The sequence below is a fragment of the Octopus bimaculoides genome, chromosome 1, assembly GCF_046866305.1.
Source record: "Octopus bimaculoides isolate indiv1 chromosome 1, ASM4686630v1, whole genome shotgun sequence".
Classification (NCBI taxonomy): Eukaryota; Metazoa; Mollusca; class Cephalopoda; order Octopoda; family Octopodidae; genus Octopus; species Octopus bimaculoides.
In genome coordinates this window covers 12,776,912-12,801,859 of record NC_142928.1, presented here as the reverse complement: position 1 = coordinate 12,801,859, position 24,948 = coordinate 12,776,912, and the positions used below count along the sequence as shown (strand labels likewise).

At 35.4% G+C, this 24,948-nt stretch overlaps 1 protein-coding gene across 9 annotated transcripts in view; it reads left to right on the top strand.

Annotated features, from left to right (window-relative positions):
- LOC106870672 (beta-1,3-galactosyltransferase 5) overlaps positions 1-17,565 on the top strand; it is a 266,266-nt gene extending 248,701 nt beyond the window's left edge. For all 9 annotated transcript variants that reach the window (XM_089348707.1, XM_052978564.2, XM_052978576.2 and 6 more), the window contains one exon: positions 15,540-17,565. In XM_089348707.1, the coding sequence (XP_089204833.1) occupies positions 15,746-16,954 (1,209 nt within the window). In that variant the 5' untranslated portion in view covers positions 15,540-15,745 and the 3' untranslated portion in view covers positions 16,955-17,565. The remainder of the gene's footprint in view (positions 1-15,539) is intronic.
- Positions 17,566-24,948: the final 7,383 nt, after the last annotated feature.

The following is a 24,948-nucleotide window of genomic DNA, read 5'->3' as shown; positions in this document are numbered from 1 at the left end:
TTTTCCTATCCTCCAGTTCTCTATTTAACTGGTTTGAGACCTTTGTTCTGTGTCTCATAAGGATTTTCCTGTCTCTAGGAATTCTATTGGCATGTTTGCTGGTCTTTCTATATGGCACGTATTTGGTGCATATGTCTTGTATGGTTGACATAAAATGACTTAGTTTGAGGTCATTGTCTTGTATAGAAAGGCTGTCATGCCAGTTTTGATTTCGAATCTCTCTGCGAATTGACTTCCAGTCCGCCCCGTGGAAATTCAGGTTGGATATTGCTTGAGTCCTCCTGGTGGGGTGGGTGTCAGTGGGTTGTCTAGGACCATACATAGTTAATTCTATAATGTTATGATCTGAGAGAGACGTGGGCGTTATTTTCACATTATGGATTAGGCTCACATTGTTTGTGAAGCAGAGATCTAAAATATTGCTTCCCCTGGTTGGTTGGAGTATCACTTGTTCCATGAACAGCATGTTGGATAGTTCTAGCAATGATTTTGCCTGGCTTTGTTCATGCAGTGACATCCCAGAGAGGATGTGACCTTCAGGCCATTTAACATTTGGGAGGTTAAAGTCGCCTAGGAAAAGTATATTGATGTGTTGGTCCAGATTTGTCAGGACCTTTTCTATGCGTCTGAGGCTGTCCTCAAATTTACCTTCCTGCTTTGCGGTATTTGGTGGACGGTATGTTGAGCATACAACTACATCAATTTGTTTTATGTGTACTATTAAAGTATCACATACAGAGTTTGAGTGTGATAGTAGTAGTAGGGGTGTGACATCTTCTCGGATGTACATTGCAACTCCCCCATGACTTCTATCCCTTCTGTATATATATATATATATATATATATATATATATATATATATATATATATATATATATATATATATATATATATATATATATATATATATATATATATATATACATATATATATACATATATATATATATATATATATATATATATATATTTATATGTATACAAATGTGTGTGAATGTTGGTGAATGTTTGTGTGTTTGCCTATGTGAGCGTGCGTGTATGTATGTGTGCATGTGTGTGCTATCTGTTCAATAGCATATGCAATAGACATCAGACATCTGCTCATGGGAGATTAATTTTCCAATATTTCCCTTTTCTTACGTCATTTGAATCAAAAACAGCTGCGTACTTCTTAATTTTATTTCTTTCCTTAGACATTATTTTATCTACAACATCGATCGATCATACTGTATTTCTGTTGGCATATGCACGTGCGTACTTGTATATACACTTCCTGATTTGACACCACATTTCCTGCTTAACATAAACTTTTAACCCTTTTTTAAAACCTAACAAAACTCTCAAATCTCATGCATCCTTATTTTTCCTACCAATTTATACATGAACTACTATTGAACTACAAAAGCTCAAAGACAATATAACGTATGGGTATATTTATTTTTTTATATATTATTTTCTTCATTTTGTACTTTTTTGTACTTCTTTGTAAAAAAACATTTTCATTCTCCTTCTTCTTGATAATTTGGTTCATCGCAATGAAAACCGGTTAGAAAAAATCTTTATTAAATTATGCTTCCAGTTCAGCATTCTGGCTTTTTTTCATTTTCCTATATATATATATATATATATATATATATATATATATATATATATATATATATAGTGAATTTTCTTTTTAATATTACATTAGAAAGACAACAATATACCAAAATCATAAATCATTGTAATGTCTTTATCGTTTGTTATACATTATTTTTTTAAGTAGAAAAAATGTCTTACAGTTTATATATTGTGACTGAAATAGATGATGTTTAGAATGTAGCGCAAATATTGCAGTATCGGACAAATGATCGGTGAACATAGATTTTAGCATTAATGACCCAAGCTTGTGATCTCTATTACTTTTCAAGCTATTTCAAAATATATCTTTGAATTCGAAATAACTCTTATTGATTTTCTGTCAGTATCGATTGCCTGCAATGATAAGAATTTAAACAACAAAAATAGTACTAAGCGAAAATATTTACGATTTACTGTACAATACATTAAACATTCATTTCATATTTAGACACGAGGGTGGATTTTTCAGCGTCAGTGTACGGCCTAATAATTTAACCCTATTTAAAGACTTGTAGTCACACAATAGCTGGGTAGATACTTTGCAGTTGCTATTAAAGCTGCATTATATATTAAAATGGTTGGTTTAACGAAGTTTCTCTCAAAAACTATCTATTATTAAAGCGATACAAAGACTTCACCAGTTATGTGCGCTGATATGTGATATAATTTAAGCAGGACTGGCAGTAGGATATGCATTAACGTCTCCCGTCATTAATAATGTTAAGTGTGATGATGTAAGGTAATACGTTTATATACACTTTGTGCACAGTTTTACCTGGTGTCTAAAATCCATCTTGAACTCCAAGTAAAAATAGGACGCTATAGCTATATGATGATGATTGGCTATAAAGCAATTGATCAGTTGAATAGCTACGTGTACATTAGAATTTGGGTAAGTACTGACAAACAACTGCTATTAAGTTAGTTTACAACGTATGAGAGTTCTTGCATGAGTGTAGATCATAGAAGGAAGGAAGGAAGGAAGGAAGGAAGGAAGTGCGAAGATAGTCTCTTACAGATGATTCAAGCTTAGATGGGCAGCCGAGGCATTTACTTGGAAACGAGGTTCTGCTACCTATGAAAAATACGTAGCCTAGATTTTATTCCATACATACCCTATATGTGGATATTTATTCGCATACAAAGCAACCCCAGCTGCTAACTGTGATCTATAAAATCATGTTTTACATCTTATCGAACTTCGATATGTGAAACATTTACAACCTTCTGTGACAATAAACCACCACTGTTTATGAAAGTTGCTTTTATAACTTCTACAGATTGCTCAGAGCTTACTAACTGCATACACTTTTATCTTTGGACTTTAGCTTTACATACGTATATGTATATTTTCAAAATGCTGTTTTAGCTACAGTTCACATAGCGTGATATTGCAATGTAAACATTTAATAACACCGATGTGTATGTGAGATACAAACGTATACATTATTGGAAATTACAACATTGATACTAAACTTATTCCAGAATGCTTAATTACACCTCAATATGCAGTATATACACACACACACACACACACACACATATATATATATATATATATATATATATATATATATATATATATATATATATATATATAACCGAATGACACGTCCTTGTTTTCTTTGTATCGTCTATCTGGATATTTTGTTGTCCCTTTCTTGTATCATCTAACTGTCTGGATGTTTTGCGTTCTTGTCCCATTTTGCATTATTTATGTTTATATATATATATATGTATACATGTGTGTGTGTGTGTGTGTGTGTGTGTGTGTGTGTGTGTGTGTGTGTGTGTGTGTGAATAGGAAATATTTGTATTTACTTTTACTATACTTAAATACTCACTGAGGGATAGTGATTAATTGTTTATAGTTTATATGATTCCGTAGCCATATATTTATTTCAATTTAGTTTGCTTCCTTCAATAGGTCTCTGAAAGGTAAATAAATATGATGGTCTTCAGTGAAGGGATAACTTCCAGTCAATCAATATACTTTATGATCTAAATTCACAACAATTAGAATATGATTTTAAATACAGAAAATCTTCTCTATTGAGATGGACGACATACTAAGGAGTAATTTTGCATTGTGAAATAAATTTTGTTTCACTGCTTTCATTTCCATTAACGTATACGTTTGTTCCTGACATACACATAGGTGTTATACAAATATATCTTAATATAATTGTTAACATTCTGATATCAGGCTATATGAATTGTAGCCAAAAGAGCATTTTGAAGATAAATAAATAATCAAGTAAAATTCGTACTAGATATTTTATAAGTCGATTTAAAATATGATTCAGACGGTCGCTAAAACACCTTTCTCTCATTCCCTATCTGTTTGTCTTTAATTCACACAGTGTCCCTCCTGTTATGACGTGCACTTTATACAAACCGATATGTATATATATATATACATATACTTTTTCGCCCCAACTTTCTCTCACTCGTTTTTCCTGTTTCTTGAGTAACGCTGCGATGGACTGGCGTCCCGTCCGGCTGGGGGGGGGGGAATGCATACGCCATAGAAACCGGGAAACCTGGCCCATGAACCTGTCTTAGAAGGTTTTAAAAGACCTACAAAAAAGAAATATATATATATGTATATAATAGTGTACATTTAAACACAAGAGAAATTACCTATAACAGGTAATTTCTACACGCTAGAAGGCAGTCAAACGACCGAAAAGCACAAAATTTAATTAATTTCAAAGGGAATGACAAAATAAAAACGTTTACCTTGTTTTGACGGTTCGACCTACAGCTTTCGAATTTTTTTAGTAAACAAAATAATTTACTAAGGAAATTCTCTTCAGTGACCAGGCGTCAAAGATTAACTTATAATTATGAGACACATCGCACGTGTCTCATCGTTCTACGTTATAATTTTTTTCAAAATCCACTACGCAGGCGCAGTTTCCGTCGGCACAAAATGAACTTTGAAATGCTAATATCAAATACTTGAATATATATAAAAAGGGTAGCAAATCTTTACAAATTTCACTGCCAGTGGCCTAGCATGTATAAAAATTCCATAGACGACATATTATTCAATATAAAAATAGTGTACATTTAAATGTACACTATTTTATATTGAATAATATGTCGTCTATTGACTTTTTATACATGCTAGGCCACTGGCAGTGAAATTTATATTATAAATTTATATTCATATATATATATGTATATGTGTGTGTGCGTGTGTGTGTAAATATATATATGAGTGTGTGTTTGTAAATATATATATACATGCATGTGTGTGTGTGTGTGTGCGCACGCGTGTGCGTGTGTGTGTGTGTGTGTGTGTGTGTGTGTGTGTGTGTGTGTGTCTGTGTGTGTTTGTGTGTGTGTTTGAGTGTGCATGCATGTGAATGTTCTTATTCTGCAAATATGTGAAATATAGTTGTCTGTGATACCGTTTAATTTCTTGTTATTTTATTTCAGAATATAGAAAATTGTTGTCGTTAAATATCGGTTATATAAATTTTAATTGAATTTTATTGATAATTCTATCGAATATGTTTAGTAGGAAGTGTGAGTTTTTTTTGTTTTTTTTTTCTTTTAAACATATCTTACCTTTCTTTACTATTTTGTTTACATATATGTGTACATGCATGTGAGGGCGTTTATATGTCTGAGCGCATAAAATTATGAGCAAAATATGTTAACTGTGCATTATTGGAAATGACATCGTATGGCAGCGAAGTATAAGAATCGTTAATATATTCAATTAAATGTTTCCGTGGTATTCATTCAGGACTTATACGTTTCGGTTTGAACTCCCACCAAGGGGACAGTCTTTAATTTATCGTGGTTGATAAACTAAAACGACTCGAGTAATGTGCTCGATGTAACCGATGACCCAACGACGCGCAAAATTGCTGGCCAGTAAAAGAATTAGAAGCAATTATTACAAATCATAGATTTCTAGCAGGCGCATTCTTAAAATATTTAAGTTCTATATAAAATACTCTAATAATTCTTCCCATTGTCATATTTCTTATCTGGAAAAATCTATATCATCAATATTTATTGTTCGGCGTCGATTTGTTGTGTTACACTATATACCATCATTCCACTGGATGACCAAATTTCTTACAGAAATATTGTGTCACTAATGTGCATAGCTTCTATAAATTATCTTCCCTCAACTTCATATGAGTAGAAATGTAAGCGCTAGTCTTATAAAAGTTACGTTTATTTTATTTGCAAAATCTCTGTCTTAGCAGAATATTAACGTAGATGAATTCGGCATTCAGTTACAAGGTCTCTATATCAATACCTACAGTTGATTGCCGTTGAATTTACTTAGTTCTGTATTTATGATATTGTGAATTTATGATATTGTGAATTTATGATATAGTGAATTTATGATAAGGCTCTACTACCATTGCGGTATTTATGATAATGTTCTACTACATAAATGGTAAGTGCATTACTGTTTGAATTCATACAGTGATACACACTTTGCCTACAGGAAAGAATGCAGGGAAGCGTGCGTAGATGAAGGGCGTCTGAGCTACTACTGAAGCATAGCTTGCTTCTTCAAACAATTAGCAGTGGGAATGCAGAACATGAGATGCGTAATATAATTCTTAATCAGTTCACATTCTGAAGTTTCAATCAGAGACGACTTTAACTTTAAAACATCTGTGATAGATTAATTGCGTTCCAGCCATGAAGTTGGCATATTTGAAAAGTATAGATTCCTGTACCCTTTACCAGTTTCACCTCGAGACCTGCGTCCATGTTGTAGCACCGCTGCTAACTATGCTTTCACAACTTCAAACCTTCTCTGATATGTGGTATTTTGGTGAAGGCGGGTGTTTGATGCTGCTGCCCTCATCTGCGCTTCTTGCCACGAGGTAGGTTTATCAGGAACTCTTGACAGGAGATCCAGTTTTGTTTTGAAGGTACTTACATTCATGTCATGTATGTCTCTCAGGATTTGGAGGAAGATATCGAAGAACTGTAGAACTTTGAAACTACCCAAGATATTGTAGAACCTAATCTTGTATACCTGTGGTAATGTTGGGATTTTTTACCCTATGCAGGGTTTCTGTTAACTTGCAAAACTAAAGTTTAGTAGGATTTTTCAGCTGTATATTAGTGCATATATTTCCTGATTCCGCTCTAGTTAGTGTAGTGACTTAGCATTTTTAGTCTCTCTCAGTAGTTGCCATATCGCATTGAAACAATTTTCTTTGTGTAGCTTTGCTGATGTCTTCGAGTTTTGTCGTTCATTTTACACTGCGGATGACCAAGGTTAAGAGAAGTAGTCTAAACGGCTGAGCACAAAGATATCCCAGAGGTCATTTATGTTTTCATGCTCCCTCGTTCTGAAGTTTCTAAGGCTCCGTCCGGCCAGCCGTCTACATTTTATTGCCAACTTAGTGATATGCACCTGAAACGATGCATCATTATTTATGTGAATGCAGAGCTTGAGGAATAATTTTGCAATCCCTCCTGGGTCGGTTCGTCCGCCTGAATTTCATTCAGCTTCTTTTGCTGGTGAGGTAAGGCTTCGAAGTTTCCATCATTAAACTGCATGTTATTGTTCTCAGCCCACCTCTGTATTGCATCCAATTCCTGTTGCTGGATCGTAATAAATCTTGGTTTTGTATCTTCAGAGAGATTTTTGTATCGTCTACATATCAGTCAAGGGTGACTATCTGAGCAGTTCATAGCATGTATGATAGGCTACTATAATTAGAAGTGGTCACAAGACAGTGCTCTGTGAGACCCTACTTATTATGTGCCTTTCAATGGAGGTAGACCTGTTGGCGATTACTACCTGATTTTTAACTTTTCGAAAGACTTGTAGTCATTCTCCAATTTTCCCACTATGTCGAGATTACACCGCTTTTGACATAACATACGATGGTCAACTTAGTCACAGGTTTATGCAAAATAGAGACATATCACGCCCACATTTGAGTTTCTGAGCAGCTGCTTTAACATCAAATAGTAGTATTGTAAGACCTGTATCAGGCAAATTCTACCGGGTCGAAATCCTTGGTGGGTGTCAGCAAAAGTCATTGTCTTCAAGGAATGCAATTAGTTTCCTTCAGACTTATCGTTCCATGATTTTGCTTATGTGTGAGTTAAGAATGATTGGCTTATAATTTTTAGCTCTATTCTATCCTTTTACGAATAGTGCATATCATTCCCTTCTTCAATTTGCCTGGGAGCTTACTACATGCAAGGACTCTCTGAAGATGTTGGCGTGATTTTGAAAAGGCTCGTTTGCAAGATTCTAAAAAGTTTTATCGAATGTTGGATCTAAATTTAATCACATAACACAAGATAGAAATAATGATATGACATTGTTTACAAATGTCAATAAAACCTTTAGATATCACGATTAGCATGAAGTTTTAAATCTCTATCTGCTCCTCTTTTTCTTTATACGCACATTAGTAATGTAACTAGAAATTAGGAAGACGTCTGTCTGTCTGCTGTGTATCTGTATGTATGTATGTATGTATGTATGTATGTATGTATGTATGTACAGATACACTTTATTCACCCATACACACACAAGGACACACACACGTACAGACACAGACACAAGCACACACACACACACAAACACACACACACACACACACACACACACACACACACACACACACACACACACACACAGACATATATATATATATACAGATATTCCATCTAAATGTATAAAATTGTGAGGGTATACTTGACAGGCAAGGGCTTGATCGGAGATAGTATACTGAAAGTATAAAGATTGCCCCATGGAAGGCACATGTTAGTCATTCAGAAACACAAAAAGATACTGTTAATATGTTGTTAAATCCTTCGTCACTCGAAACTATGACCTGGTCACTGACATTAAATTGCTGTAATGTTGTACTGAAGAGAACATATGTTTAAGTGTAGTTAAACAGTCTAACATGGCTAACATATGTCTTCTACGCTACAACCATTATCTACAACATATCATCTACTTGAACTCCGTTCTTACATTTGCCTTTCCAATTGCACTCCTTGCGAAATTCAGTCGTGAACACTTCTTTCGCTAACCATGATCTTTCATCATTTTTGGAGAAGACGGCGAGCTGGTAAAAACCTTGGCATGCCGGGCGAAATGCTTAGTGTATCTCGTCTGTCTTTACGCTTTGAGTTCAAATTCCGCCGAGGTCGACTTTGCCTTTTATCCTTTCGGGGTCGATAAATTAAGTACTAGTTGCGTACCGGAGTCGATGTAATCGACTGGTCCCTTCCCCCCAGAATTTCGGGCCTTGTGCCTAGAATAGAAAAGAATATTTTCTGGAGAGATATTATTATTATTATTATTTTATCTAAGGTAATCATTTTCATCGATTCATTCCCAGTTTTGTGGTGCTAATTTTATTTTCCATTGCAAAAATTCTTACCTTTTCCCTGCATGGGACACTGACAACCATGCAAAAGCTAATTTGTGCACGTACCGCAATATGGAAATGAAGATTCGAAAATGTTTTCACCGTTGATTGTTTGGCAATCGTTTAAGTACAAACAATACGAATTTGTTATATGATCGTTTCATTTATTTATGTAGACTGTTCATGTCCTTTACTTCCATTAATATTTTGAAATATTTTGTACTTTTAAACTTGAGGACGATGCAATGTATGAAAATTTGCATAAATAAAAATTTGACGAAAAAGAAATTTTGGAAAATACGTGATAAAAAAAAAAATATGTACCAAAGCAATCTGAAGATGAATAGTATAAATAACAGATAAAGAAAAGAATCTCCCATCAATCAATTTGAAATATAGTCTTTTTAATTTTCTTGCGGGGAGTTTCTATAGCAATATTGATTTAATGATTTGCTCGTCAGAATATGTCAATTGCAGTCAATGGTTGTTTATTTAGCGTCATCTGGTCAGTACAACATATCGACACAGCTGTATGGATTTTGACAGTGTACTTCTATAGATATATACGAACTAAACAAGCAACAAAATATTTTGTCTACATGCATTTATTAAATTATTGTGATTGTTACTCCGTGAGACAATGATACGTAATAACCAAAAATAGGACGAGCAAGTGCACCAAACGTATGAGTGAGAGGGAGGGAGAAAGAACGAGAGAGAGAGAGAGAGAGAATATATAAATTTATGTATTATGGAATAGTGTAACAGAAGTTATCGATTCACTCAAGTATAACACACCAGGTAACTGTCAGGTCGTATGAATTTTGAGGCAGTAAGGTGGGGTATGATAGAGAAGAGAGCTATTTGAAGGCACGGAAATGAGTAGTACGTTTAAAATAATGTAGCAAGAGACAGGAGGATGAAAATAAGGGGTAATGCGTTTAGGGCATCATATTTGTTGATAGATGGGTTTCTCGCGAGCAGTGAATTGCTAATCACCTCGGATCTTTATCATCGCTTCTGTAACACTTGTCCGTTTCAGATCTACCTTCACTACTTCACCCCATCTCTTTCTGAGCCTTGACCTTTCAGAAGGTTCATTCCCGTTAAGCGACCAACGATGTTTGATCCGGTTGTCCTTATCTATATCACCAGACCAAATAACGCCGTCTTCTCTTGCACACTGCATCTAATTCCTGTTATGCGCATTTTTTCTTCCAATATCTTGGCACTCTATCGTACATATACACTGATATTGCACACCCAGCGGATCTTACTTGGACAATACCTCTTTAGACTCATCATGTGCTTTAGATGCGCAGCACACGTCTCACTACAGTTTAGCATTGCTCTTTCAGCACGCAAGAATATTATAGAATCTGACTTTCGCTCTGAGAGAACACTTGTAGCCGAAAATGCTAAAAGCTCTCTGAAATTTCTTCATTCAATTCTTATTCAAGCAACTATACTTTCAGAACATCCGCTTTCACTACTAAGTAGGCCACACACGTAACCTGTCTACTACGTCTAAGGCATTTCAAGAAAACCTCCAAGGCATTTGAGGAAATCTATTCCCCGCGTTTCCTTAGTGTTTATTGCTTCAGTACATCTTCGAAATGGTGACATTACATTTCCGTTAACTTTTTATGATTCCACAGCACCTCTTGTGTGTCCATTTTTGCACTACTTAAACCTTATTAAACTTTCAGTAATGTTCTTTCTAATTCTTCCACAGGCTATTTAATTAAGGGCCGGAATACTATCAGTTTTTTTTCTGTTTAATAGAAATAGGTCTTGCTAAGTTAACTTTAAGGCTGTTTGATTCTTGATTCACTAGCATTCTTACAGTATCGCTTTATGATTTTGCTATATATTCCCCTGTAAGGATGATGTCATCTGCTTATAGCAGTTTCCAAGTGTAACTCTTTGTTATGTCATGGTGGACAATGATGAAGAGGGAGCACTGAGAACTGAGTCCAAAGGGAACTCTTGCACTTACTAAACATTCACCGCTTTATATATATATATATATATATATATATATATATATATATATTTCCCTTCTGTGTTTAGTGTTCGTGTTGCACAGTGTGGTGTTTATGCTATTGTTCTATTCGTGTCACCTGTTGAAGCTCGGTCAAAATGGATATAACATAAAATATGAATAATAATAATAAACCAGTTAAGCACGAATATATTGTGCGTGCGTGTGTTTATTTGGCAGGAAACAAATGACCATCCCGAAATATCAAATGTCTATGTGTGTGTTTGTGTGTGTGTGTGTGTGTGCGTGTGTGTGTGTGTGTGTGTGTGTGTGTGTGTGTGTGCGCGTGTGTGTGTGTGTATGCTCTTCTCTCGTCAGCAATTGTCGAAGCATCATGACAAATTCTCGCGTTTAACTATAAGATTATTCGTCTTTGTGGCGTCATCAGCAAAATGCTGTTTGGAATGAATGAGAGAATGTACAGACCAGTAGCACACAGAATCAAAAATAGACAGACCGGTAGCACGAATGGAGATGACATAACGGAAAACGACAAAAGTAGTTGGTACATATAAACACATGCTTAGAAATAAACACCTTACCTGTGTGAGACAACATTGAACCGGATTACTCAATACATTTAATAGAGTACATGTTCGTTATTCTGTAACAAGAATATTATTGAAAACCTCGACTTTTCGACTGTGGTATACTTGATTTCAATTTCCCTTCTTTTATATAGTCTTTTTTAAGCTGAGCTCTGTTCATTTATTATGCTATTATTTAGAATTTATTAATGCATGCAGAATATTGTAATCATGTGTGTAAATTAAGGGGCAACACCTTCAGTTGATAGGGGTTCAGAAAAGAATGCGGCAGGTTGGGCAAGTGTCTAGCACAGTCCAGTAAGCTAATGGACTTCATTACAAAATTTCTCATTCCATAGTCATTTATATAAACTTTTCGTACTGCTCTGTACTTGACAACATATGTATATTGATTCTTTAATTAAAATCCTTAGTATCTCTATACTTAAGCGAAAATTAACGTGTGTGTGTGTGTGTGTGTGTGTAATTTTTTGGACTAATGGGTATATGTCATTTAGTGCGATGTTGCGTTGAGGAGAGCGCTAGTACTGTTTGGGTCAACTGGTGTTGTCTTCAGTTGGGGTATATTTCCGTTGGATCTACTTCAAGAATTCTGCAGTGTCGCACACAATGCCAAATACATCTATCTTTTATTTCATCGCTTAGTTTATATGTGTTTGTGTGTGTGTAGTTATGTGTGTGTGTGCGTATGTGTGTGTGTGTAAGTGCGTGTAAGCATGCGTGCGGCTGCCTGTGTGTCTCTTTGTCTATGTTTGGTCTCTCCACTGTTCAGCAAACGGCGTTCTGTTTACATCCTCTTAACGTAACGATTCATTAAAAGGGGAAGATAGAATAAGTCCCAGGATTTAAAAGATAATAATTATTGGCAGAATCGTCTCGGCTAGTATTCTTCAAGGCAGTGCTCCAGCATGGCAGCAGTTGAATGAGTGAAGCAAGTAAATGATAAAAAGATATATAGCTTTCCCTCAATATACGTGTTTGTGTCAAATACGATGGCTCTTAAAAAAATTAACGTAAATACATCTAAGAAGTTTTCTGCTTGCCTACACACACTTATTATCTTCCAAACTACTAATATACTTGCTGTTGTTGGCACTCCGTCGCTTACGACTTCGAGGGTTCCAGTTGATCCGATCAATGGAACAGCCTGCTCGTGAAATTAACGTTCAAGTGGCTGAGCACTGCACAGACACGTGTACCCTTAACGTAGTTCTCGGAGATATTCAGCGTGACACAGAGTGACAAGGCTCACCCTTTGAATTACAGGCACAACAGAAACAGGAAGCAAGGGTGAGAGAAAGTTGTGGTGGAAGAGTACAGCATGGTTAACCCCCATCCCCTGCGGGAGCCTCGTGAAGCTTTAGGTGTTTTCGCTCAATAAACACTCACAAAGCCCGGTCTGGGAATCGAAACCGCAATCCTATGACCGCGAGTCCGCTGCCCTAACCACTAAGCCATTGCGCCTCCACTAGTATACTTGCATCCATGTGCAAACCTACAATTGTGCGTGTGTGTGTATGTGTGTATGTGTGTGTATCTGTTTCTGTATGTCTATGTGTCTGTGTCTTGCTGCCACTTAGGAGGAAACGTTCCCTGTTCTTTTATCTGAACGGAGTGCCAACAACAGCAAGTATATTAGTAGTTTGGAAGATAATAAGTGTGTGTAGGCAAGCATGTAATTATTCACGTGTATAGTGTTAGTTGAGTTTCGTATAAGCATTTTGCCGTCTTTCATATATCTCTATATTTATCTTAATACATCTTAAATATATATCTTAAATAAGTTTCAATGTTATTTATGGACATTTTCACATTTGGCGAAATCGAATTTGAAAGTTTAAAAGCAGTTTTAGCTTTGATATTCGTATTCGAATAATTCTAAAATTAGTGTTTGCTATTTAAGAAGCTAGTGACATATGGAGACAAAAGTGTATTTCAAGGGCCCCTTGCGTTTGAAATGATGGGATTTTTAGAACGATATATAAAAACGAATATAAAATTTTATTTATGCTTGAACAGAAAACTATGTTAGATACCTCATTCTGCTGTTTCTATAAGGAAGCGGATTAAAAGGAGCCTGACGGCTACTTGCATATTTGCAAATAATCATTATAGTTTGAAAAACTCTGGAATTGCATATAGAATTAGTGCATGTAATTAGAAACGATATTGCTCATTGTGTCTGCTTTTGTGGTTTCTCTCCGTTCACACCGTAATGCATGTGAAACGAGGCATCGTTGCTCATATGAATCCCGAGATCACGCACCGTGTGTGATTCTCGGATTGCCGCTCTTTTTGGTACAATGTATCGTTGTTGTGACTTCGGAGCGCCAATTAGCTGGTAGTGGAGGGCTTGGAATTTGCCTGCATTAAATTGCATATTGTGTTCCTCAGCCAATTTATATATGGCACCTAGGTGTTTCTGTAGAAGATTAACATCAGAAGGTACCTTGACTGCCTGTACTATTTTTGTGTCGTCGGCATAAAGATCAAATAAAGCTGTTGAAATGAAGCATGTGACGATCATCTGTTGATGTCTCACTAGGCTTGCAGATATTGATGACTGGGCGAAGTGTAAACGCAAAAAGTTACTTTTGAAAACTTAAATGAATGAATCTTTTCTTTAAGTCCATCATATATTCATAGACGGGCGGTGAGATCTTGGATGTGCAAACAGTCTTATGCATCCTTTGCTGATATCGTTTGAAAGGCTCAAATAAACTCAGAAAAGACAGGTGATTACATTTAGAAATTAACGTGGAGGAAATACCCTTAGCGTTGACAAAATAAAAATAACAACACTAAAGAATTGATTCTATTCGATACAATCTATCAACTGGATATGGTGTTACAACAACCCCTAAATAATAACGTAAACACACATGAAAGTTTTATGAACAAAATATAGAACTGAATCGAGTAAAGAGAATCTCTCATTCTAGTCCTACTATTTCTTTCTATTAATGCCCATACAAAAAAAGTGTTTGTACACATCTACAAAACATTAAGTAAGTAGTTATATCGAAGAATCCAACTATCAAGGTTTTACTGAAAAAAATAAAAACCAAATTTAATTTCGTAAGCAATAGTTTACGATGGAATGTTATAAGCCTTAAATTCAATACAAATAAAGATTCTGTATTCATACCTCTATGCCTAATTTCTATTTAACATCATGTCTTTTTGCTATATCTTACATAGTGTTTTAATACACACATATCTGTTTTATTTTCAACACACACACACACACACACACACACACACACACACACACACGCACGCACACACACGTACATATATCTGTGCATGTGTGTGTGCGTGCTCGCGCGTGTGTGTGTGTGTGGGCGAGCCCACGTGCTTCCTAATATATCTACAGTGATCCTTCGTCTGGTGAATTTATCTTTTGTAACCTGAAAAATCTGCGTCGTTATATAAATGACCTTTGTACAATTACATGTGGACTCATGACGCCATGCATTCATTCATTTTCGTCTCAAACATTAATGTCTTGTTGATAATTGAATCTCATTTATTTTATCTTTACACACCTCTCTACCTAACTGCCCTTTTCCCCAATCTGTAATACTCTCTTCCTTTCTGTATTTCTTCCTCTCTTTACTGTATTCATTTATGTATTTATTTGTCCGATTTTCAATGAAAAAACTCTAAGATATCTACATTGCGTGTATCTACATCGCGTATATCTACATCCATTCCATGTATAATTTATATTTTTATGTCATAATTTATACAGCATATGCATTATATTTTTTACGTATACAAATTACTCGCTTTTTCTTTCTTCGTACCTATCCCTTTCTTTTCGTTTTACTCCACTTGCTTTCTGTATTTCTGTCTCAATGTATATATGTGCACTCCTAATTTGATTCTTTAGATTTCACTAATGATTACTTTTTTATTTTCTTCTTTCAGAGCTACCTGGCGGTTGAAGCGAATCGTTCAAGCAGGCTGCAGATGTCGTGATCAGCGACCAGGCAGCTAGTTCTGCAATCATTCCAGTTCCAAACAAGAAGAATTCTCCTTCTCCTGTCGTTCCCTCACATGACGATGGCCATCGACGAGCGGAGAGAGGTGTAAGACATGTAAAACGCAGCCGGCATAAGAGATCGCCGGCCCCAATGTTCCCGCGCCTACCCAAAGTTTTCCGCATATTCTACATGGGTCTCGCATTCTTGTCGCTCTGTTCGTTTTTCATTCTTCGTGAACTAGCTTCTAGAAAAAAACAAGATATGAAACTAATACAGCTGTCATCGTCACCGGCGCGGGATCGGCAGGAGGTTCAAGGGGAAAAAAGAAAGAACAATAACATTGATCACAATAACAACATCAATAAAAATATTAACAGTAAAAATTCGTTAGAAAATGATTTACACTCAAAACAAGATGAAATTTTAAAATTACAAAATTCACTTTGGAACAACTCTTCATTATTGGTGCCGCCAGAAATAGGACTGCCTTATAACGCCAGTCAAATCATTAATCCTTCTTTGTTGTGTGCCTCTGATAATTTTGTGATTGTTTATATTCACACTGCACCAAATAACTTTAAGCGACGAATGGCAATACGACAAACATGGGGTGACAAAAAACTGTTGGGCAATTTTAAAATCAGGTTAGTATTTGTGATGGGTGTCGTCGACAGCCCTCGTGTTATGGATATGGTCAAATTAGAATCTGACCGTTACAATGACATAATGCAGAGTGTTTTCCGCGACTCGTATCGGAACTTAAACTTTAAAGCAATGGCTGCGTTGCGCTGGATCGCAACATATTGCCACAATATTACATATATACTAAAAACAGATGATGATATATTAGTCAACATTTTTCTGCTGGCAAAACAGTTGACCGATCTTCATCAGCACAATTTTGGCCAGGAAGATTTTATAATGTGTAATGTATGGACAGGAATGAGAGTGATCAGAGACAGACGGAGTAAGTGGTTTGTTTCACGTAAAGAATTTCCAAAGGACACGTATCCATCGTATTGTTCGGGATCTGCTTATGTTATGAGCCCTGACATGGCCGTCCGATTATTCAAAAAATCATTAACAATACCGTTTTTTTGGATCGATGATGTTTATGTAACTGGTGTGCTTGTAAAAGCATTAGGTATTAAACATGTCCGTTTTAATTCGGCCTATGTACTTGACTCTGGAAAGGTATTGGATCGGTTTTTCAAGGACACCACACGAACGCTTGTTTTTTACCACGTACATGGATATAAAACGATGTATACATTGTGGCAGAGATTAAAAGAACGCATGAATACATTTTCCACGGAACAAACAACTTTTTCAATTAACAGAACTCCTGGACATCGTTGATAGATTTTATTTTATATATGCTGCGTCAGAAACAATTATTTATTCAAATTATTTATAGTAAAATAATCATAAGTTTGGAAGAGGGTGAATGAGATAATTAAAATGATGAAACTAATGATGACGAGAAATTTGAAGAGGAGGCAACGTGATTGATTACGATAATAAATAGAAATTATACAATTAAATCGACTTAGTTAATTATAATATACGAAAAATACATGCTTTTTCCTTCGATGTAAGAACTAGAAGGCAATTTATATAATTTTGTAAAGTTCATTGCTAATCCTGCTGTTTGATTCATTTACGTTCTTATTTTATTATCGTTTTATTTTAATTAATTTCTTTCTCTTTGTTTTTTGCCTTTCAATTATGTTTTGTTCCTTACATCAATGGTGTTTTATAAAAACACAGGATTTACTTGTTGAAAATGTATCCCCTCACCAATTTAACTTGATCTCTCAAATAGAGTGTCTGACATAATTGAAGTAATAATGTTAGACATATATCTATAATTACTTGCAAAGATAATGAAAAAACTGATTGTTTAGGATACTCAAGGAAATACATGTTATTTTTTTAAGAAACCAATAAATAAAAAATAACAAAATTCATATACTTCACTGTTTTTTTCTAATGAGATGTTAATCCTATTAATGATAAATTTACTCTTTATGAAAATATTTCCATTACAACAGAATCGATTTTCAAATATGATATTCTCCAATATGTTATCATGTATGTCCTTTAAGTGGGAAATTTACGATCACTATAAGCTTTCTAACATTCAACTAAACGTTTTGAAAAAATTCTGCTTTTCATAAGTGATTAATAGTGAGTCAATCTTGCCATGAAAAATATTAACAGGTTATGGTCTCAGAATTTTCATTGGCGTCTTATTGTCAGTCATGGGTTAAATTCCCCGCGATTTAGTAACTTGCGATGGGCTTAATATATTGTATATCTCTAATGTTAAATATATTACCTATATCCATAAGAAAGCGCACAAGTTACGTAATGTTTGTTTTTCTCTTTTTAATTAGATACTGACCATCGCTAAACTTATTCGTTTTCCAATCGCTATTCACAAGTTCAGTTTTATATGTTGGAAATTAAAGCAAGAGATTCACATATATTATTTAAAAGGATATAGTTTTCATCTTTAGTCAACAATAATAGTATCTAAATTATGAATCTGTCGACACAAACGCCGATTCACAAAGCCTGTATTGATCCTCCAACTGCAAACATTAAAATAGAATTGTAAGCTGGCACTTTAATGCAATGAGATCAAAAGATGGATTACACTGTGTGTGCATTCGTAAAATGAATTTATTACCAGTGATAACATATTTTGAGTATTAAAAATGATTTATAACATTCAAAAAATCATTACATATCCAATCAAGTACGACTTATTAACGTAACAAAATGCTAATAGCAACGATTGTAATAAATCACAAGAAACAATTAAATTTGAAGTATAATCAAGATGAATAATGTTGACGATATAAAGCATTTTTCAAAGACTTTAGCTTACTTTTCAAAAATGGTCACGTGTTTATCAATTGTAGTTGAGGAAGGTCGTAATATATTGATGCTAAAAACTAAACTAGGAATTCTTTGATTTTTATGAATGTCATCATTCCAAAACATTTAAATTTTACTCTTGTGATTCTAGATTAATCAAACTTTCAATCACATAAAATAACTTTCAATATAAAATTTACAGATTTCTAATATTATTTACGTAAGCTGATATGTGAATGATTATAACTTGCAGCTACAACTTTATAAAAATGATAACTCACCAGGCTCTCCAGCATATATTATACTATGCCGAGAAATATAATAAGACATGGATCACATTACAATATATGGAGATAAGTGAGTTAAAGAAAACACAGAAAGATACAAAGGAAATTCTTTTCAGTAGAAAAAAGAAAACTTGTATTCTCTAGTACATGGAGGGGTTGATGACTTTTGACAATAACATATGAAATGATATTCTTTCAAAACTTCTGTCTAAGTTTTTGTTGTTGCTTTATTTCGTAATTCTATAGTCAAAAGACAAATGAAATGCACATCTCAGAATCTACACCTGTTTACCTTTCAAAGGAAAGCTCATCCGCACATCATCTCTGGCCTAATTTCGTTAGGTTAATAACGATTTATTTCCATCAGGCAATGTAATCAACCTTCCATTCTAAGAACCGAGAAAACCAATATTCTCAATATTTGATATACGGCACCAAGTTCCTTGACATCAAGCGTGTTTGTCTATTTAATGTAGTCTTATAGGTTTATTTTCAATTTTGAGCATATTTCCAATTGCAGACGTAACTAAAATTCTCTAAATATCTGCTCTTAGTGGTCTGTATGTATAACACATTACTAGACATATGCTTAATATATTGATCAAGAATATAGTAAAAATATAATATTTTGGCATAGAGCAGAGAAGTTAAAAGAAATTACTTCTTTTCAAAAGTGCAGGAAACGAGACAGAAATTATTTGCAGAAATGTTAACCATATCAGGGAAGAATTTTATTTTATTGAGACTAATATCAATTATCGGCAGTGAGTGGTGTTGATGTCTTCACTTCTCATTGATGAACACAGTTTTGGAATTAATAGGCATGGAAGGGCTTTCAAGTATTTTGGACAGGTTAGGGGTGGTGAGGATTTCAAGAACTTCCTTGCTTTCAGAAACAAAGCCAATGTCGATTCTGAAAAATAGATTTGATTTACTTTAAAAGGAACATTATATCTGGAGGAGAGAAGGAATGTTTGCAGGGGTAAATATCATATTTAATTTTACATTTACTCAATAATGACTGAGGCTTAGAATATAATCAAATACATTCATAAATTATCAAATTTTTAAGAAGTGTGACACCGGCAGCGAGGTTGCTAATGAGATTCTGTAAGTGCCACAATGTACGGCTTCAAGTAAATAGAAATACCAGGAATTTACAGAATGGTTTTAATAAATATCAAAGTTTTCACCGAATGGAGAATTGTAAAATGAGTTTTCTATACGCCCAACACATCTGCTATCCACGAAGGGGTTGTCTAAATGCCCACTGAATTTATTTGTGTCCGATTGTAGAATAAACCAATTTATACATTAAATACATTCTTGGCGACTGGTATGAACATATTAATTGCTAGTAAGGACAAAGTATTTCGTTTTGCTTCCTCAATATACTACAAAGTATGATACAGTTTTACACGTAAATACTGAGATAAACTTTTGAGTTGGTAGCGCGATACTCTCACTATGAAGTTTAGGTCGAGATTTTCAATAGAATTCAGAGCTAAAACCACACGTTAAAATGTTTCGTATGCGAATAATTCTATGGAAACAATGTGGTTGAGGATGAAACCACAGGTGATGGGTGTTTATGTATATCTCATGACATAGCTCTATATGTTCGTTGATGTTAGATGGGTTGACTGTGGTGCTGTTGAAAGTGCAATAACTCTTGAAATATGTATGTACACTCATTACTTATATTTCGTTCTTCGATTACATTGTTTATATAGGCGTATTCATGTACGAAACATTGTAACTTACAGCACTAACTCTGAATTTTATAGATAATCTATAAGGATAAACTGAAAACTGAGAATATCGCACTGCTTACGCAAAAGTAACTATTGCCTCATAAACTCATAATACACATGGTATATTAGCGTTGGAAAAAAATATTATGTCCTTGCTACACGCATACGCATATACACGCGGAAATAAACACACACACATATATGTCTGTGTATGCGCGCGCTTGTGTGTATTTCTGCAAATATGCATATATGTATGCGTGTATGTTTGTGCGTGCCTGTATATATGTACTCTGTACATATATAAGTACATAAATAATGAAAATACACAAAGGCTAATTAATTTTCCCAGTGTTATTTAACATACACGTGATTCGGTATGTCCATTGGTGTGATTACATAAATTGCATTATTTTTTTCAGCTTCATCAGCAAAGTATATAAATAAAATGTGAAATTATTTGCATGCCTTATTCTACTCAACTATGTAATTTATATGACATTTAGTTGGTATCACTGTATAGATGGTGAGATATTATGTTTTACATGAGAGAGGAGTCATAGATTTGAAAATGAAGCTTTTATGGTCAAGCCTACCAAAACACACATTCTGGTAAGTTCACACTCATTTACACACGCAAGAATCGACAGAGAGACACACGATTGAATGTGAAAAGAAGACAATATTCGTGTGAGAGTATGTCTGGACTGTGACGACAGGATAACAGAGAGGCAAATTTGTGATTAAGACGCCGAGAGTATTCGAATATCAGTTCTTGTTTTGCATTTGGTTAGTGCAATAATTATGAAGGGATAATTGTCAAGCTGAATTGGTGCCGTAGACTAATGTATATCATCGTAGTTAAGCTTGTCATATTTAATATGTTTAGGATTATTAAAACGTCTTAAGAATGCAATGGGCAGACAGTTCATATGCTAAGTATGAAGGAGTGATGTTAGAGCTATGAAATTTTGCATGGATGTTCCTGTTGATAACTTCATTGTTTCTTTCCAGGCGAGGTGACACCAGCATATCATTGACCCCTGACTGTTGAGAGAATATTTCAAGAGTCGTTGGTAACCACTTGACAATGGACAAAATTTGGCATCATGGTATTATAAAGTATCTCAAAAAAAAAGCCTTTTAGTCCCCATGGACATTCATGCTGACATTGTTACTACATTAGTGGGTATCACTCCAGCTTTTTAAACAGTACAAAAATAGGCAAGTGAATTTAAGAAAGGATAGGAGTGTCTTGAAGATGGTGATGGATAACAGGAAGATGGTAACAGGAACATGGTGATGGATCAAATAACCAAAGATATTATCATATCAAGTTAGAAATTTGGGAATATTTCGCACAATAAACTTAGCATGATACAGGTTTTGCTCGGTGGGTGTCACGTCCTCTCCCACCTGACCAAAGCGCAGCACGCCATCACATTACAGGCAAATCCAACATTATTTGAGGCCAGATCCAGTTGGTTTTCTTCAACGCTTTCTCATCCAGGATGACTGTTGACTTCATCACTGTAAAGCAGAGATAAAGAGACACTCTACACAGCGGAAAAACCCGTCTGACCTGCTCGAACGAACGCCGAGGACGTTTCATCTTCAGAGAAGCTGAGGGGCCTCAGTTTTGGGGGATGCAAAATGCATTGCGCTTCTTGACAACCCTCAAAAGGGTCACATAATCAGTGGAGACTCCAGCACACAAGTTCTTGGTTTCAATAGCTGTTGTACATAACTGTGGCTCCGACCTGGTTGACCACCCTCCCTATTCTCCGGATGTGGCTCCGGCTGTCATTCATTGGTTCCGCAATACGGGAAAAGAAAGCACTTGGCTGGTACAAGTATCGCAATGATGATCAGTCGTATTTAATCTTGGCGACGTTTTCACTAGCACGACCAAAGCTTCTTCACTAACCACTTCTAAAGCGATGGAAGAAGTGTGTGGATAGGAAGGGGAACTATATTGAAAAGTAATTCTCATCTAGTCACATTCCACGAGACCACCTTGGTCCGCATGTGAACTTTTCAGTATATGAAACATATGACCCTTGCAATTACAGAATTTTCATTTGAGATGTATATGAATCTGTAAGTAGGACTAAAATATCTCTTTTATTCCATTCTATACAAATGTGAACGATTACTCTTTTACTTGCTTCAGCCATTTGACTGCGGCTATAGTGGATCACCGCATTTAGTCACTCAAATTGACCCTAGTGCTTATTCTATCGCTTATTTTGCCGAACCGCTAAGTTATGGGGACGTAAACACACCATCATTGGTCAAGCGATGTTGGGGGGACAAATACAGACACACAAACACACACACACACACACACACACACACACATATATATATATATATATATATATATATACGACGGGCTTCTTTCAGTTTCCGTGTACCATATCCAGTCACAAGGCTTTGGTCAGCCCGAGGCTATAGTAGAAGACACTTGCCCTGGATGCCACGCAGTGGGAATGAACTCGGAACCATGTGGATGGTAAGCAAGCTACCTACCACACACCCACTCCTGCGCTTATCTATTTGAGGCAGATCCAGTTGTGAACACAAAATATGCCATTACCGGTTTATTTACGCTGATTGAGTCTTTACAGATGACACTGCCAGTTTGATGCGATGAATCTGTAGTTGGATGGAGGCGTGTGGGTTAGTAGTCAGGGGATTGGACTCCTGATCGTAAGATTGTGGTTCTGATTCATAGAACGGGGGACTGGTTTTGTTCTTGAGCATAATACTTCATTTCACATTGCTCTAGTCCACTCACCTGGCAAAAAGAAATAATCCTGTTACGAACCGGCATCCGGTCCAGAGGTGGAATATATACGCCATAGAAGCCGACTCTTATGAATCATGAGTCGTTATGACTCGAGAAAATAACATTACTTTAGTTTACTGTAGCTGGGCATTTGTCACAGTGCATTGCTTATTTTTCAGCTGCTAGTTCTAAACAGGTGAATTGAAACTCTAAAAAAAGGAATGTGATACATTTTCTGCCGTACATAGACGCCATATTGTTTGGGATCTTGGAAATAATTTCTGCTCAGAAAATCAGATCAATTTTTATCTCATCATATACAGCAATGTTATGAGTGTAAGAGGGGTTATTACTAGACAGGAATTAATTTCTTGTGAATACTGACAAGACGGGCAAGGACAGAATAACTTTCACTTACACATATAACCAGAGATTTCACCTTGAGATCTACCAGCGTATGTCCCAATATATCGCTTCATTTCACTAGGACAGCAGCATGACTCTGCCAACGTCTACAGCTCAGATCAAGTGAAAATCCTAAACCAAACGCAAATGCTACAACTGGTAATCTCTAGCAATCCTGATATATGCGATCCTTTTGCAATAATATAAAGAAACAGATATCACGCCCTGTAAAATACTGTATCTTATGGTCATTTGACATGTTGTATATAATTCAGAGAATTATCTCTCCATGTTTGGCCTAAACACTTTTATTATGTCTACTTCAATCCCAGTTTTACCTCCAGTTTTATTATTCTTCATTTCCTTTATAACATTTCTAAATTCTGTCCCGAAAATATCTGGGAACTTTTCCTTTGAATTTATTGCCCGGGAAATTACGCTTTCTGATTGATTATAGGCTTACATATAATTCTTTCATTCTTTCTAATATTTGTCCATCTCCTGTACGCTGTTGGTTACTAAGTGTAAATTACGCCTCAAGCCTTGCAAAAATCAGTCACATACATTTTAAGATGCCTTCTCTTTCAAACTAGTAATATTTTTAATTAGACATTGCGGCGAGATGCGAAAATATTTACCATGTCGGGCAAAATATTTAGTTCAAATTCCTCCGGCTTTGCCTTTCATCATTTCGAGGTCGATAAAATATTACGAGTCGATCAGTGAGGTCGATATAATCGACTCATACACTCACCCAAAACTGAGGGCCGTATGCCATACTCTGAAACCAATGCTCGGAATAAGACAAGGGAAAAAGCTGGCAAACTCATGAGAGCACCCCTTTCTTTTGACGGTAAGTCTTGAAGATCGAATGCTGCCAGAATTGATTCTGCTTTTCATTCTTTCGTGCAGCCATAATTACCAGTTGTACACTTGGGTTAATATAATCGACGTACACATCCCCCGAAATGTAGACCTTGTACTAAAATTTGAAACCAATATATAAAATGATGCAATACATTTTCTAGATAGCCTCATCACAAGCACAATTTTGATTCATATGGGATGTTCAACACACTAAGTAGCGCATAGGAAAATAAGCTTTCTTAACAACCGCATAATTTCGGGTTCAGTCCCGCTACGTGGCACCTTGAGCATGTGATTTCAACAATAGACTTAGCCCGACCAAAGACTTATGACTGGATTTGGTAGACGGAACTGAAAGGCGTTGAA